Genomic DNA, 18647 nt, shown 5'->3' with positions numbered 1-18647 from the left:
CGCTGTTGTTTTGCGGTTGTGTGTTGACTGGGGTTGGTAATGTTGGTTGTGTGTTTGCTAGTTGTTGTCGGCGTTGATAGTGTTGTCAGTGTTTAGTTTAGTTTGTATGTTGTTCTAGATTTGTTTAAGATGATATGTATTGTTGTCCTAGATTATTATTATGTTGTTGTTCTCTTTATACTTTAATGTTGTTAAAGAAAATATATTCATTTTGCTAAATTACGGTTGCAGTTGCTTTCGTTATTATGCTTCCTATGTTGATGCTGGGCAGATGAATTGATGTTGATGTATGCTAATGTTGATGTATTCTATTGTCTGGCTGATGGCCTTATGGATATGTTTATGTTGATGTACGTTTGACTGATGACACCAGGAATATGTTTACGTTAATACTGTTTTTTATGAACTCTGTACTGTGTGATTGTTTAGAAATGTTTATTTTAATGTCTTTCGGGTTGTTAATGTTTTTCAGGTTGTTAATGTCTTTCGGGTTGTTAATGTTTTTTAGGTTGTTAATGTCTTTCGGGTTGTTAATGTTTTTTAGGTTGTTAATGTTTTTCGGGCTGTTAATGTCTTTCGGGTTGTTAATGTCTTTCGGGTTGTTAATGTCTTTCGGGTTTTTAATGTCTTTCGGGTTGTTAATGTTTTTTAGGTTGTTAATGTCTTTCGGATTGTTAATGTCTTTTGGGTTGTTAATGTCTTTCGGGTTGTTAATGTCTTTCGGGTTGTTAATGTCTTTCGGGTTGTTAATGTCTTTCGGGTTGTTAATGTCTTTCGGGTTGTTAATGTCTTTCGGGTTTTTAATGTCTTTCGGGTTGTTAATGTTTTTCAGATTGTTAATGTCTTTACGTTCGTGATTATTGTGCCGGTGGTTTGCAAAGTTTACGATTTATTTTTATTCTCCTGCTACAAAGTGTTTCGTCGCTGCTTGCATGAATGGCGTGTGTTTATGTTTCTTTATTGAGGTGACACGTGATTCGTGCTCGGGTTTCTTTTTCTCCTCGTGAGTGTGTCAGAATATTTTTGTATGTTTTATTGCGTGTTGTTGCATGTTACAATCGTAAGTTGTGTCAATAATAATAAAAAAATCATATCAAAAATAACTGAGAAAGAACAATAGTTATGAATCATAGTTTTGTACCGCACTAGTACAACCTAAACTTGAACTTCAATTACAGCCACAAAAATATTTTAACTTTATTTATTATTATTTTTATTTATTTATTTATTAGAATACTTATCTATAAAACCTTAAAGAAAGCGCATAAATGAAATAAGCGAAACAAATTTGTTTAAACAGCGTCAACAAACTAATCGATAAAAAATACAACTGGACAAACATCGTATGGAAAATTGAAAAAAAAAATCACAATAACACCAGCAACACACCTAACTACAACAAACACAACACAACAACAACACACCTGATGGTAAACAACACCAACAACGACAACAACACACCTGATAACAAACGCAACAATTACACGCAACAACCACACGCAACAACCACACGCTACAAACACACGCAACAACCACACGCAACAACCACACACAACAACCACACGCAACAACCACACGCAACAACACACCTGATTACAGAGACGGCGATGAAGAAGCCAGTGACGTAATAGAATACGAGGGCCGGGGTGCTCGTCTGCGGGTTCTCGAAGGCCCTCCACATCTTCTCACGCACCGTCTCACATGGGTGGCGCTTTTCCGTTTCCTCTGGGTCCTACGTCATACGCCGTGGTGATGATTATGATTATGATAATAATAATAATACTAATAATAATGGTGATGATGATGATGGTGATGATGATGATGACGACGACGATGATGAAGATGAGTGATAGTAGTGTTAGTAGTAATATCAATTTCTCAGAGTATAAGTTGACACCTAACATAATCGTATTGCGGTAGACCATTCTTTAACGGTTAAAACTACAAACGAGTGCTTTTGTTGACTTAACTGCCAAAAAACGTCTGATAGATCTTGTTCAGTGGAGTTGGTAGAAACATATCTGGCAAAGTTGATTAATATGTTTTACAAATGAAAAATTAGGATTCAGTATGACTCCAAGATTCGTTACTGGATTTTTGTAGTCATTTAAACGGCTGAGGCCATGCGACGTTCCCATCCACAGAGGGTGAGTTTTTCTTACGTTGAATCAATAATTACACCAACGACAACAACAACAACACAGTTAACATACGTTCAATAATTAAACCAACGACAACAACAACCCAGTTAAAATACGTAAGAGCTTAAAAAATTCTTCAACAAAAACAACAAGCAAACAACCACACCAACATCAACAACTTTTTCACAAAAAAACATAAAAAATTTGGAAAAAATAGCAAAAAAAAACAAACAGAAACAAAGTTGAGATCTGCAAAACCACAAAATAACAACACGACAACAACAATTTCTGTGACCAGAGCAGCCGACAATCTGAAAGAAAATGAATTTTTTATTCAATGCATTTAAATTAGCTCTATGTTGGTTGGCGTTTGAAGTCAAATGGTGCGTGTGTACGCGAGTATGCACTGTTTTTTCTCATGTAAACAATGGAATAAATTTAAAAAATTCATACGAGAAGACTTTGTATGTGTTTTATATTATTGTATGTATGTGTATTGTATATTAGTGTATGTATGTGTATTGTATTTTATCGGTGTATGTGGGAGTATGTCTGTGTTTTGTATATGAGTGTATGTGCGTGTATGTACATACGTGTGTTTGTAAATGTACGGGTATATGCAAGTGAAATATTTAGATTTGTATACAATCACTAATGGATAAATATATATGCGTTTTTTTGACATAACGAATTTGTATGGAAACATCGAATCAATAACTTACAAAGGTATTTGTATGTTTTGTGTGCGTGTGTGCGTGTGTGCATATGGATGTGGGTTTTTGAATTTAAGAAATGTTTTTGAAACTACTAATACGCATGCTTTGAGGTTTCTCTCTCCCTCCCTCCCTCTCTCTCTCTCTCTCTCTTTCTCTCTTACTCTTTTTGCATCTTTAATTTTTTATGTGTATGCATGTGTATGTGTGTGTGTGTGTGTGTATGTGTGAGTGTGTTTGTTTGTGTCAGTGCGTCAAAATATGTCACACAACACATCCTGTCCATTGTCGCTTTGCTTGCAGACAGATTTTCTGCTTTGAATTTTGTTTTTCCATTGACGTTTTATTGATTTCTTTAATTTTGTTCTTTTGGAAATAAACTTTTCAAGCACACCTGTGTTGTATGTATGTTTTTTTGTGTTGAAAATGCTTTTGCTTACTGGCGTTGTGATGTTGCGGTTTACATGTGCGTGCATACTATATGTATGCACATGTATGTTATTTATTCAAAAAGTCGTAAAATTTTACGAAACATGAAATCACACGACCACGCAAACAAACTACAGAACAAACACGCAGCTGCAAACTGTTATACAAACATGTTATACAAACCAACGAACGAACGTGCGAACAAGTGAACGAACGAACAAACAAACAGATATGCAAACATACGGCCATAAAAACCGAGAATTTAGCATACAAACACAGAGTAACGCATCAGAATAAACATTGCTTCAGTGGAGATTAATCGTACTGATGATGTTCACGCGCTCATTGCCAAGACGACTGTTGCCACAGTTACCACAGAACGACAGCGTTTCTTCGTTGGACGCTGGCTGCTTCGTGATGCATTGATTGTACATGTGGGTATGTACTTGTTTGTGTGTTTGTGTGTTTGTGAGTAAGCATCTGTATTTATGTGTGTGCGTCTATATGTGTGTGCGTATGTGCGTGCGTGAGTTTGTATCATAGCCACCATCATTATCATCACCGTCATAATCATCATCATCATCATTCTTGTCACAGAGAAGTGCAGGCATGTAGCATCATAAGATGTCGCTCTATATTGATGACAGTAAAACCAATTAGAGAACCGTCTGAAATATTGTCATCATTCATTCGTTCGTTCGTTCGTTTGTTCTTTTGTTTGTTTGTCGATTTTTGAATGAATGTATTGCAAACACTCGCATATATATGCAAATATATAAAAACCATAACATGATACAAACTCTTTTCAAAGAACATAAACTATCCCTAAACTGATTAACTAGGCGTAACAAAACAAACCTAAAAACCAACATACAATACAATTAAAACGATATACAATACTAGCACACAACATACAGTACACGAATACAACAGAATACAATACTCAAACAAAACACATACAACAAACATACAATAAATCGCACGACGTACAATGATTCAATGATTGCAAACCCGCAAGCAATAACAAACAACAACATCAACAAAACAACAAACAAAACGACAAAAAATAAAAAAAACTTAAAAAAGGAAAAAGAAATTTGCAATCAGAAGATATAGAATTGCCTAAACAGATTATCCAACCATCTTGAGCTCAATTTACTTCTTCCTACCATGATTTCTATGCAAATAACAATGCAACTATGTTAATAATGATAACAATAACAATAATAATGTGAGAGACATTGTATAACAATGTATTTATTTGTGTGTGTGCGCGTGTGTGATTGTGTCAGCGAGTTTCTTGTGTTTGCGTGTGTCTTTTAATAATTTATTTAATTGAGCCAATTTTAGCGCTTTGATTAACGAGCAATCCTCTCGCAAGAATTTTCATGTACTTATTAAAACGCTGATATGTTAATTAATAATAATACAATACATGCCGATGTCGTCCCATTCAATTACCAGTTTTAATTAGTTCATTAAATTTTAGATAATATTTTCGGATTAGTTCAGTTTCATTTTGCATATCTGAAACTCTGAAACGGCGAACATTCATATTTCTTTCTTCTTCTTCCCAAGTTTTTCAACGATTTATCATCTCGTTACAAAAGACCGCCTGGCTTCATAACTTTTTCTTAATCCAATTAATTTCTATCTGTCTGTCTGTACGTGTGCAATCATGCTTCCTGTTAGTTTTACTCTCTCTCTCTCTCTCTCTCTCTCTCTCTCTCTCTCTTTCTCTCTTTCTTTCTTTTTTTCTTTTTTTTTCGTCTTACTTTTTCTTTCTTTTTCCATTTCATCTCATTTTTTTTATCTCTTTACAACAATTTTTTTCGCTGTCTTTCTGCCTCTCTGTTTTATTCACTCTCTCTTAGTTGTAGTTATGTTGATGAGATTGTTGTTGTTATTGTTGACGCAATTGCTGTGATCAGTGTTGATGTAATTGTTGTTGTTGTTGTTGCTGCTGCTGCAAACTTATTTTAAAGACGTTCGATCGGGGAATTACATTGGTGGTCCATTCAATTATTTTCCTTGCTTCTACGCAGATATGCACTGGAATTACTAGAACTGTTGTACTAGAGGAATCATCATTACTATCATCATCATCATCATCACTATCGTCGACATCATTATCAGGATTGCCGCTACCAAAAACAACATGGTCGTCGTCGTCATCATTGTTGTTATCATGGCCGCACTCAAATAATATGATATTAATCAGAATCGTAATAATCAATTATTGATATGATAGTTTTTTAACATACTAACGTTTGATATTCTGGTTTTTTATTTTTATTTATGTATATTGTATGTTTTTATGTATTTGTATTTATTGTATATTGTATTGTATCATTGTTAATGTCACCCATACTCACATTCCTTATACCATATCATTTTTATTATCGTGAGCAACTTATGGGGCAAAAAACTTTTTACCAAATACGAACTAATTTAAAGTAACAGCCAACATCCTTTTCGCCCTGAATATTTTTAAAATATTTGCATATCTTAAAATGTTTTCGAAATTTCAACAAAAAAAGTAAATTTTAAGAAATCCGTTTGTCTATTTTGTCCATGTTCACTATCGCAAACAACAAACATAACAACGTGAACCCAAACTCTAGCCATAACCAAAAACCACCCACCTGATCATCGGCTAATCTTTCCTGGTTCTCCCTCCTCCGATCCCTGTAGTCCTCGTAGCAGCAGTCCCCTATGACGTCACTCTGAATGCCAAAAAAGGACATCTCGCCCTCGAATGACGTCAGACATTCGTGGCGCGGGTAGTGAAGTTTGCCAGTTCTATAGTAGGTCAAAATGTGTCGGAAAGTCTCTGGGTCTCGATCGAAGAAGTATTCATCTGTCACCTTGTTATAAGAAACAAAACATGTAAAACAATTTCCATTTCATTATTTGCATATAGACTACACATACTTCAATCTATGAACATGTACAATGTACATACTGTTTTACAATATAAACGCACAAAACCTGAAGAACGGCACCAAAGTGTATGCGAGCAACTTTTACATTATACATTCGTCTACACACATACCCATCAACACAAACACAGATTAATTTACTTGCATCACACGCCCATCTATACACACACACACACCGCTCACACGCACACACAGACACACACACACAAACACAAACACACACACAAACACATACTTCGTCATAAAAAAACTCCTTCTCGTCTGAGCCCAGCAGAGTATCAGGGAACTTGTCCAATGTGTGCCTCCATGTCTCGAAGACGTGGCCACTTACGTTTATCTTCACTTTCGAATCAGCCTTCAAATAAATTTAAAATTTATTTTACCTGCTGGCGCTATGTGGTTCATTTTTTGCCATTGCTTAGTTAGTATTTTAAAAGTTTTGTGTTGGAAAAATTGACTGAATGCTTCTATGTGTTACTGGATGCTTTCTTTTCTGTTTATTTTCTAGAGTAACTTATCAAACATATTGCATATATACTTTTGTGCCAATCTAACCTAAAAAATTTTATAATTCTTCCATGTTTACATTAAGATAATGCACTTCATGTTAAATTTTTTCACATTTTAAAAACATTCCACAACATTTTTATGCTTCACCTGTTTGCTGTCTAATTTTTTGTTCTTTTATAATCCAATTAAATAAAAATAAAAATATTTAAAATCTACAAGTTACTTTGAGTTTGTCTTTGGGGACAGGCGAGGGTGGGATGGGATTCCTGGCTATGGGCACCCACCCGATTCCTGTGGCTCGTACGAAGGGCAACCAGGCCGACACTGAAGCCATCTTGGACGACGTTGCTGCTGCTGCTGCTGCTGCTGCTGACGATGAAGTTGTCGTTGTTGTTGTTGTTGTTGTTGTTGGCGGTGGTGGTGTCGTCGTTGTTGTTGTTTCTGTAATACTTTGCAGATGTTCTTGGGTATTTTTTGTTTGGAATTTAAAATAAACTTGGTTCTAACGACGTTCTCTGTTATTTCTTTTGATTATATTTTATTCATAACAATTTTGTTGTTACTTGCAATTTTATTTTCGTAAAAAAATTTTTTTTAAAGTTGTTGAAAATGATTTTTTCCCCAGATATCACAAATGATGTTTTCAATTTTGATGACAATTCACTCCATTCATCCAATTAAGACGCCAAAGGGATAGCGACATTTGTTAAATTGAGGTTAATGTTGTTGCTGTTGATGCTACTACTACTACTGTGGCTGTTGTAGGTGTTAATGTTTGTAATGTTGTTGCCTTCGTTACTCTTCAATATCGACGTTTTTCTTTGCGATTGTAGTTTGGAGCATTGAAAACTTTTGCCACCATGGCTACAAAATTCATACAAGGTACGTCATTTCATTCTGAAAATAATACGAAAAAATTGTTAAGTTTCATAATTTGAAATCGTTGTTGAAAAAAATGATGAATTGAATTGAAACAAAAATTATTTACACTCACGCATTCACATTTATGCTAAATCGTATTCATTTATATATACGTGTGAGTATTCTTTCTTTTTCTTTTTGTCTTTCTCACGCTCTTCTTTTAATTCTGCCTCATTTGGTCATTTTGTTGTGTTTTTGTCTGTCTGTTTGTCTGTTTGTTTGTTTGTCTGTTGGTCTGTCTGTCTCTTTTTTAACTCTTTTTTTCTCACTTCATTCATTCTTTCTCTCTCTCTCACGCTCACATGACTACGTGGCATTCACATGGTTCTTTTCCAGTCTTTTGAGTGAAATGACGGAAGGATTGATGGAGGAGTTAATTGATTGATTGATTGAAGAAACATGTCGAATGTTCAATGCTCAATTGATTGGATGAAAACGTCAACAGCAGCCAACACATTGTTTGATTTCGTTCATTGTTTGATTGATTGATGGCTGGATCGAACCATGGATGAATGAATGAATGAATGAATGAATGAATGAATGAATGAATGAATGAATGAATGAATGAATGAATGAATGAATGAATGAATGAATGAATGAATGAATGAATGAATGAATGAATGAATGAATGAATGAATGAATGAATGAATGAATGAATGAATGAATGAATGAATGAATGAATGAATGAATGAATGAATGAATGAATGAATGAATGAATGAATGAATGAATGAATGAATGAATGAATGAATGAATGAATGAATGAATGAATGAATGAATGAATGAATGAATGAATGAATGAATGAATGAATGAATGAATGAATGAATGAATGAATGAATGAATGAATGAATGAATGAATGAATGAACGAATGAATGAATGAATGAATGAATGAATGAATAAATGAATGAATGAATGAACAAATAAATGAATGAACAAGTCAACAAAGAAAAAAATTGACAGATGAAAGAATGAAATTATAAATCAGAATGCTGACTCATCATTCCGTGATGCATGGAAAGGAATGGAGTCCGCAAAAGTGTGCAATAGGAATGAAGAAGAAAAGATAATTGCATTATTAACATGTGCTGCTTGTACGTACGCCATTCTACGTAAATAAGTACGCGCGCATGATCTGATCATACCGTCACTACATTGCGTTTTTATGTATGTTTGCATGTGTGTTTGTTTGTATGTTTGTATGTGTGTTTGTATGTGTGTTTGTATGTATGTTTGTATGTGTGTTTGCATGTATGTTTTTATGTGCTAGCTTGTATGTGTATGTATACATGTTTGTTTGCATGGGTTTGTGTGTATGTTTTTATGTGCTAGCTTGTATGTATATATGTTTGTATGTATGTATATGTATGTATGTAAATTTGTATAATAGGGCATCGAACTGTTCAAGTATTGTTTTATGTTTGTATCACGCTCGTATTTATTTGTATATTATGTATGTTTGTATCACATTTGTATTTGTACTGTATGTATGTTTGTATCACGTTTGCATTTATTTGTTTTGTATGCGTGTTTGTATCACATTCGTATTTGTATTATACGTTTATTTGTATCACAATTGTATGGTTGTTGCATCTTTCAAACACACTCGATTCCTGCGGTTGTTGCGGGTTCGGTGCCAATTTTACACCGCTCAAATTTATGTCAACATGCAGAATGTATGCCTGGTTATGATTATAAACACTACGTCGTGTATGGTTTTATGTACGTGTGTGTATGTTTTGTACGTGTTTGTACGTGTTTGCCTGTGCATGTGTACGTATTTTTACGTATCTAAGTATTTTATCGAAGGGGTTCAAAGAATGTCACTCTGATTATTTTTAGTACATGCTAAATAGGTATATATGTATGTAAGTGTGCGTGAGTGTGTATGTGCGTGTGTGTATGTATGCGTGTATGTGTGTGTGTGTGCGTGTATGTGTGTGTTCATGTGTGTGCGTGTATGTGTTTGCGAATGTGTATGTAATTGACAAAATGTTTGTTTGCTTGCTTAATAAAGCTTTGATTGTAGGTGAGAGATTTGTTTTATCTCCTCTTCAGGTATGGCCATATTATCACTTGTGCACAAGTATCCCACTTATATATATATATATATATATATATATATATATATATATATATATATATATATATATATTTCAAAAATTCAACACTACTTTCAACATTGTTCAACTTTTTTATATTATCATTATCACATTTGTATTTTAATAAGCATAAAACGGATGCCAATAGATGAACGCACCTACGTAGCCACGCTTATTTGTAAAATCGTCTGCATTATTGGACATATACATATATATATATTAATGGATATATATATATATATATATACACATGTATGAAGTAACTGGCATGTGTATGTGCGTATTAACTGTCTGCGGATGGTGCTTTATGACGGGTTGCACTATGAATTTATGTTAAGTGAGACATAAAGTGAGCCAGGTAAGTAATGTACATGACGCCTAGGCACTCTCTTCTTTCTCTCTCTCTCTTTCTCTCTTCATCTTCCTCACTTTTTATTTCTCTTTTTTTCCGGTTTTTCTTTAAACTCACAAATTTTGTTGATTCTATCTCCCGTCATTCTCTGTATTTTTTTTATCTTTATTTTCCCTCTGCCCAAAAGCAAAGCCACTGAACATAATAATCAGCCACTGAATCACACTACCTTATATGCTGGCACGTACACGAGTCTTCCAATTGCATGTAAGCAACAAGTTCGGGTAGGCCTTTAGACTTGAAGACTTTCAAAAAGTTAAACCTTTGTTATCTAGCTCAACATCAGTTGAATTTACCTTATAAAACATTTTAATTCCAACTTAATACAATAAAAAATATGTACGAAAACGTTGCTGTAACTCATAGACAAACACAAACATCTTAATTGATTATAATGTGACGTGCATGGATCACCACTCCTGTCCCAATCACGCCAAGACATAAAATGAATTACAGAAACTAACGACACGCAATTTTATAACCCAAAACCCCAACAACAAAAACAGCATAAAAAAGCCACACATAGAAGCAGCAAAACATGCCACAACAGCCACATGTTTCTATGAAGAAGTAGCAAAACAGGCCACAACAGCCACATGTTTCTATCAATAATAAAGGCTCATATATTGCATTTTAAAATCGAAGGTCTCCAAACACGATAAATAGAAAATAGGAATTATCCAGCATGCGATTATTCAATAAATCACCAATCCTTGCCAGCAAATATGCCTCTTGAAGGAAAATTATCACTCTCCTACTGAGAAGAAACATTGAAGATATCCAATTTGTGCACACGTTCAACACTTTTGTGAGTATTCTCGATACGATTTTGATTGCAAATTTTAAAAGTAAATTGAGAGTATAACCCTCTACAATACTAACAAATCAGAGTTTTAAAATGATACCAACGAAATAATCATAACAGCCAACGTTTATACATCAGCGAGAAGAATATAAATGGAGATAATACAAAAAAATTAACAGACAATTCCCGCAAGCACAGCTGTTCATCTTAAGCTGAAAACACACAAAAACACAGTCACACAGACACAAAAGCGCAAATACACAGACCAACACAAACTCACGCACACGTTCACAAACACACACAAATACAATCAAACTTATATTTAAACATGTTAATTTACAAAAATAACACTTGATCTGATCACTTGAAGGTACAAACATATAAACATTAAAAAGATACAAACGACTACAAACAGGCAAACAAACAAACAAACAAACATAGAAACGTGATGTGAACATTGGGAACTAATCCTCCGAACGATAAAGTGCGCATGTCTCTGGCTTTAATCTCTGAACCGTGTGCTTGCCTGTGTATCTGCCGAACATCACTAACATAACTTCATCACCCTCATCACCTTACTCATCCATCATCATCCTCACCATCCTCATCATCATCGTCATTATTTTTTTCCTACTTATCAACCATCATCATCGTACTCAAACTTGAAGCAAGCATCATCACACGAGTACATGTATGTACATGAAGGTGCGTGAACACATGTGTGTGTGTAAGTGAGTGTGTGCGCGTGTGTGCGTGTGTGTGTGAGTAAGTGAGTGTGTGTGTGCGTGTGCGTGTGTGAGTGTGCCACATCGAGAATTCATAGCGTTTGCAATTAATGCGAGATTGTGATGCATCTATTTTTATTAATTCGCATCTAAAAATAACCCATCCCATCCTGCTGATGTTTGTGTTATCATCATTATTATCATCATTATTATCATCATTATTATCATCATTATTACTAATAGTTTTTTAATAGAACTAGCCGGCAGGTCGGTTGGTTGGTTTATATAATTTATCATTAATTAAGTGAAACACACTCGCAGAAGAAGATTCCTATTTTTCCCGCCATTTTTTTCCCCCATTTTTCATTTATATTTTTTGTAGAACATTTGCTCCCCGCGTGTCTTATTCCATTATTTTGATAATTTCGAATCTTAAGTAATTTATAGATGTACGTTTCTGTACACGTGTGTGTGTGTGTGTGTGTGTGTGTGCTCGTGTCTGCCTTTGTAAATATGTGTGAGTGTTTGTTTGTATCTTTGAATCTGTACATGTTTTCGTGTTATGCATATGTTTGTTATTTGATATTATTTGATATTTGATATTATAAATCTTTGAATGTTTGTTTTCATATTTGTATGCGTGTGCGTGCGTGCGTGTATGTGTTTATTATGTTTGTTGGCAGAACATTCCTAACTGCAGAAATTACAAAATTCTTGAAAGGTTCTTGTTACAAAATAAACATTAACGATTTTTTTTCAATTTCCTAACCTTCATTCAATGCACTCAAAAGTTCCTAAATATGTTTTATTCCCAATTAATTACAGAAGAAAAAATCTCAAATATGTACCTCTATTGAAAATTTCTGATTCCCTCACCGTGCTTGCTGTCTCTATCTTGAAACAGATACAGATGCGCTCTTCTGTATGTTATTGGTATTAGTGTGTTTACATACGCGAACGTGGTTCAAAATATACGCGTGTACTCTAATACCTAAAGGTATTCAGTTATTCACAAGTGTTTGGAAATTTACAAGTTACTGTGTTAATGTTTTTTTTTCAAAAATTTAATTTTCATCTTAAGTTTCAGCGTTTTTTTGAATGAAATAATCATAAAGATATAGAGATAGTACGGGAGAGTGCAGTGTAAAGTAACCAGCAGTCACAAAAAGAATCTGGTATGTTGTTTTAAAAGTGTTGTTATAAAAATATTTGTTGCAAGGTTAGTTTGTTGACAAGCGTTCATGCGATGAAGGTGTGTTTGAATTTTAAAAGTTGAATAAAAGATGAAATTAGTGCAAATTTTTATAGTAGCATGTTTTTATAGTATCATCACGTTTTTGTGCAAACATAAGAGATATTTTATAATGTCATAGTTAAAAGTTGTTAAGTACAAACAAACAACCATGTGAGTAATTAAGGAGACTGTGGAAGTGCAAATTTGAAATATCGGAAATGTAAAAACCACTGATGGATGAAACGTTCTAAAAATTAGTTAGCACCTCAAAGAAATTTTAAACACACATACTGAAATAGCACCCGAAAGAATTTCTAATAAATGATCCACAACTATTTAGGCTATTTGTTTTTAACTATATGTGTATGTATTTGTGTGTTTGGATGTATGTGTGTGTGTTTGGGCGTGTGTGTGTAGTTGTTTGTTTGTGTGTGTGTGTGTAGTTGTGTGTGTGTCTGCATTATAGACCCATACCTAGCAATGCTATATATATCGACGGTATACCTGATAAGTTTGATGGATGGATGTTAAACTGCATGCACCTGGCGCCAGTTACAAAAAAAAAAAACACCAAACAAAAAAAAAAAAATTTCATTTATTTCATTTATATATTCGAGCATAACTAAACATATACGTGTTCTTATACACACAAGTGCTTGTATGAATATTTTGATATGACATTTTTTTAACTATTTTTTTTCCAAATTAATTTATGTATAAAAATATTCTTATTTGCATTTTTTCTTTTCATGCTTAGCTTTGACTTGTTTGGTCGCAATTTTTTACGTGTTTGTCTTTTCAGGACAATTTGAAATAGACAATACTTAATATTTTCAAATTTTCTGAAACGAACATTTCACACATCTACAACATACAAGCCTATGAAAAAATCACAAGGACGTATATAAATATCAATGAGATTTTTCATAAATTTTTGGAGTATTTTTGAAAAAAAACTATAGCTTATAAATTTGTAAAAAAATTTTCAAATAAATATCAGTTCATAAATACGGTATTGGTTTAAATCTTTCATCCGATAATGTTTGTGATGGTGACAATGATGGAGTTAATGATGACGAAGACGATGATGACCTTAATAAATATAGTGAAAATAATGGTGGTTTGAGTAAGGCTATATCTTATACAGTAGCATGCATTAAACCATTCATTAAATTATGGGATCCACATTATTAATCATACAAAACTAAACCAGTGAAAATTGAATTGAGTTTTCAAACCATGAATGTTTGACTGAGAGCAAGACAAACGAACCTGGCAGAGCTAACAAAACGTAGCAATTGATGAGTACACAAATAAGACGCCAACGAATGCGTGTACTTGATTTATAAACATTTTTTAGCATACTTTGTTTGAAAAAAGTAAAAACAATATTTATAGGAATAGGAAACAATATTAATAGGAAATTTATATAATTTCAAACAACGACAACACAAACACCAAAATATAGAACAATTTATTAGCAGCCTTAATAGCCTGAGCACTCCATCTTGTGCGTTTTAAACAAAAATACTTGCACTCACATCTTGGTGCCTTGCCACGAGACATACAACACAAAAAACTTAGAAAAAAAATCATTTGTGTGTGTGTATGTATGTGTGTGTACTGTGCGTATACACACATGTACACACTAACAAACACATACACGAACACGCACACACACACACGAACACATCCACACATACACACAGTAAGGCTCTGGTTTATAATTTGATTTTAATGAAAACTAATGGCGAGGCATGCAAATGTACTATCAACCTATCAACGAATCTGAAGATGCTGCCGCCAGTGAACAAGTGAGTGAACGAATGGATGAATGGATGATCAAATGAATGAATGAATCAATGAATCAATCAACCAATAAATCAATCAGTCAATAAATCAATCAATGACCAAATGATTGAATTAATTGATAAGTGAATTAATAAATGAATGAATGAATGATAAACAAGTTGTGGTGTTGTGCTGTTGTTATGTAGTTGTTGGAGTTGATGGTGATGTTATTGTAAAAGGTTGAAACATTTCAACCTCTCAACACTCAGAGCGGACGCGTGCAGAAGAAAAAGATTATCCTCATGAGAAAAAACTTTAAAATATTTTGAGGAAAATGTTATTTACGATTCAGAAAAAAATGATCTACGCGAGTTGAGACGGTTATTTATGGTTGAAAATTATTTAGGATGGAGAAACTTTATTCACGTTTGAAAAAATTATTTATGACCCGAACATTCCACTGCGGCTATTGAGATTATTTACGCTGAAGAGCCTTTGTCACAGGCAAGTGCAGACATAAAATGAAATTCATGACTCCAATGTTGGAGTAGGAGTAGGTATGGCTAGGGCAAAAGTTGAAGCAGGATAGACGGGGTTTTTTGCCTCGGTGCATCAACAAAAAATAGCCTCTCAAGAAAAATGATGTAATTTTAGTACGAAAGAGGAACATTTGAATACACGACGATGTCAAAGAGTTTTTAAATTAATTTGCCGGTTTGGATTAAGAAACTGTTGGAAACCGACAATGGCATCTTGACACTGTAAAACAAATAAAAGTGCCAGCCCTACTTAATGAACGGTAACTACTTTTAACAAAATATATTCTGAAAATTCATAATGTAATAATAAAAAAGAGATTTAGTGGAGCGTCAGGAATGAGTGAACAACTTTTAATTCATTTTTAACTTGCCTTGCCATTTTAGATCTAAGTATTTAGAGTATGCATCTGTGCTATCCAACTTAGTATTTCAGAACAATGTGGGTAATGAAAGTATAACAATTTACCGCTGTACCATACATACACGTTGTATTAAATTAATACGTCATGTTGCATACAATCATTTACGTACAGCCAACATGTACACATATATGTACACTCATGTATTGTATATACAAATACTCACATACATACAAACATATGTATACTCGTGTATAGCATATACAAAAACTCACTCACATACAAACATACAATGCGCGTTTAGATGGTCATGTAACAAATTAAGAGTGTTGAAGTCGGAGATTCAACGTGTTGTATACACTTTTAAGGATGCATGCATGCAGGCAGGTAACTTGGATCCATCCAAGCATATACATACCCCATACACACACTACTATTAATGAAATTATGCCCAATGTATGCATATATGTATGTATTTTTGTATGTGTGTATGTGTATGTATGTATGTATGTATGTATGTATGTATGTATGTATGTATGTATGTATGTATGTATGTATGTATGTATGTATGTATGTATGTATGTATGTATGTATGTATGTATGTATGTATGTATGTATGTATGTATGTATGTATGTTTGTGAGTGTGTATGTATGTATGTGTGTATGTGTTTGTGTGTGTGTGTGTGTGTATAAGTGCATGTAAATCTTTCTCCATTTAGGCGTGAGTGCATTTGCATGTGTTTGCGTGTGTGTACGTACGTATGCGTGTATTTGTTTTGAAATTATTATTTTCGATTTCTAAAAACTCTTGAAACATCACTTTCAATTAACACTTCCGTCCGTCAAGCATTCTACTAATTTGATTTAATTCGAACGAAAGAGTTAGCGGCAAATTTAACAAAGTTAGTTTAGTTTTTCTTTAACAAAAAGACTCTTGAAAACCTGGCTATAACTACGCTAAACTTTCATCCCAACACATTCAGATGATAAATTTAAGTGGCTGTTAACATTGAACGCTCCGTTAGATTTGCTTCCTCCAGACCTTTTTGCAGGACTTCTAGTTAATTTTTTTAACTCAAATGACGTTAAACGAGCAAGTCAAGGTCAATTTTAACATGAAAATGAATGTTGAAAAATGAAATATTTTATCATTAAATGAATCATTTAAAAAAAATTAACTTGTTAAGTCTCACGGTTTAGTTTACGTATTTATCTAACCACACGAAAACAGTTTATTTTTCATTTCATCTCAAATGTTTTGCTGCTCGTAATTTCTTTCAAAATATCTCAGAAAAAATGTATATGTGTATGTGTGCATGTGAGTATGTGTGTATTTTCGCATGTGTACATATCTGTGTCAGTATGCAAGAATATGAACCCATTAGGAAGTACACGCACGCACGTGTAATCAATCCTCAAAACGCATTCCATGATAGCCTTACATTCCATCATAACTCTTTTAAGCAATCTGAGTGTGTTTGTGTGTGTTTGTGTGTGTGTGTGTAATTGTGTGTAGGTCTAGGTTTATTAGAAATTATTAGTTTTATTTGTTAATTATTTATCAATGTGTTCATAGCTTTAATTAGTATTCATGTGTCTATCAAATATCTTCTATGTATCTATTCATGTATCTATCATTTTCTTTTAAATAATGTTGAAAAATTAATTATTAATTCTTGAGATAACACAAAATGTGGATGGATGGCAGGCGTTTAAATTGTTATAATCTTATAATATAACAACTGCAATGATTTATCATTCTGCTACGAGATCTGGGTTAATTCTACCAGCAATTATTTATTGAGTTAAGCGTGGCGCAATTAACCGAGCAAGATGAGAAAATGGAGGGAAAAAGAATGGGAATAAACTAATGTAATGTGATGTTGGATTGATTGTACGGAAGATGAAGATTGATGAGTGTGTTCGTACAAATTAGGCTCATATACGTCACATTATAAGACAGTTGTTCCTGTGTGGTTTTTTGTTTGTGTGTGTGTGTGTCTGTGTCTGTGTGTGGATTTCTGTATGTGTGTGTGTTTCTGTGTGTGTGTGTGTCTGTGTGCGTGCGCTCTTTTCTTTCATTTATTTCCATCTGGCGTTCTGTTTCTATAGACAGTGGCACATTCGTATGGAAATGCCGCCAACAACGACGACGACAAAGATCAATTTCATTACAATAATTAACTGGCCAACCACGCAACAAACTGACCTTCTACACAACTACACAACTCTTTATTCAACCAACTGACCAACCAACTAACTATCCACTCAACCAATCAATCACTTTATTAACCACCAACCATTCAGTTAACCAACCATTCAATCAGTCAACTGACCAACCAACCAACTATTTAATCAATGAAACTGACCAACCAGCCAACCATTCAATTAGTCTAACTATCAATTAACTGAGCATTCATTCATCCAACTGACCAACCAACCGACCATTCAATCAATCAACCAGTCAACCAGCCATCATCTGCATGGCAGTCGCTTTCCTGCATTTAATCTCGACCGATCCATCACAGACTTCAAACAAAAACACGCGCACATCACTGAATTTATATGGCACTTCCGCTTCCGCTAATAATAATTTTAAGCAATCGTAAATATTATTAATGGCGTATTTGCAAATAGTGAGAGGGGGGCGTATAAATAGTCAATAATGGTTTTAATGGCCGTACTTCATGCTGCAATTTTTATGGCCGCCATCAGAGTTCCTTCATTATTTGCGTGCCTCTTGCGGTAGACTTTTTATCATTGCTACAGAAATATTTTAAAGGTGAATTGCGATTAAAAATCATTGATGAAGATGATGAGAATGATGAGAAAGAGGAAAATGAAGAAGAAGATGATGATAATGACGATGGTGATGGTGCAGTGAATGCTGCTGGGATAATGTTTGTTGAAATAAAAATTATGACGATTGCAGACTTGATGAGGATGGAAATTATTATAATGGTGAAATTACTTACGACGATGATGGTGATGATATGACGTCATGAATGACACGGATGATGACGATG

The 18647-nt window shown here is 33.9% G+C and overlaps 1 protein-coding gene across 1 annotated transcript in view; it reads right to left on the bottom strand.

Annotated features, from left to right (window-relative positions):
- The window catches only part of HELRODRAFT_72163 (hypothetical protein), a gene marked incomplete at both ends in the record, with an annotated part of 26391 nt that extends 19322 nt beyond the window's left edge, over window positions 1-7069 (bottom strand). The window contains 4 exons of the mRNA XM_009012936.1: window positions 1590-1725; window positions 5925-6150; window positions 6461-6580; window positions 6959-7069. Of these exons, the coding sequence (XP_009011184.1) occupies window positions 1590-1725; window positions 5925-6150; window positions 6461-6580; window positions 6959-7069 (593 nt within the window). The remainder of the gene's footprint in view (window positions 1-1589; window positions 1726-5924; window positions 6151-6460; window positions 6581-6958) is intronic.
- Between the last annotated feature and the right edge of the window lie 11578 nt (window positions 7070-18647).

Source organism: Helobdella robusta (genome assembly GCF_000326865.2).
Source record: "Helobdella robusta unplaced genomic scaffold HELROscaffold_11, whole genome shotgun sequence".
NCBI lineage: Eukaryota > Metazoa > Annelida > Clitellata > Rhynchobdellida > Glossiphoniidae > Helobdella > Helobdella robusta.
The sequence above is the reverse complement of the archived record's forward strand: the minus strand, read 5'-3'. Positions and strand labels throughout refer to the sequence as shown.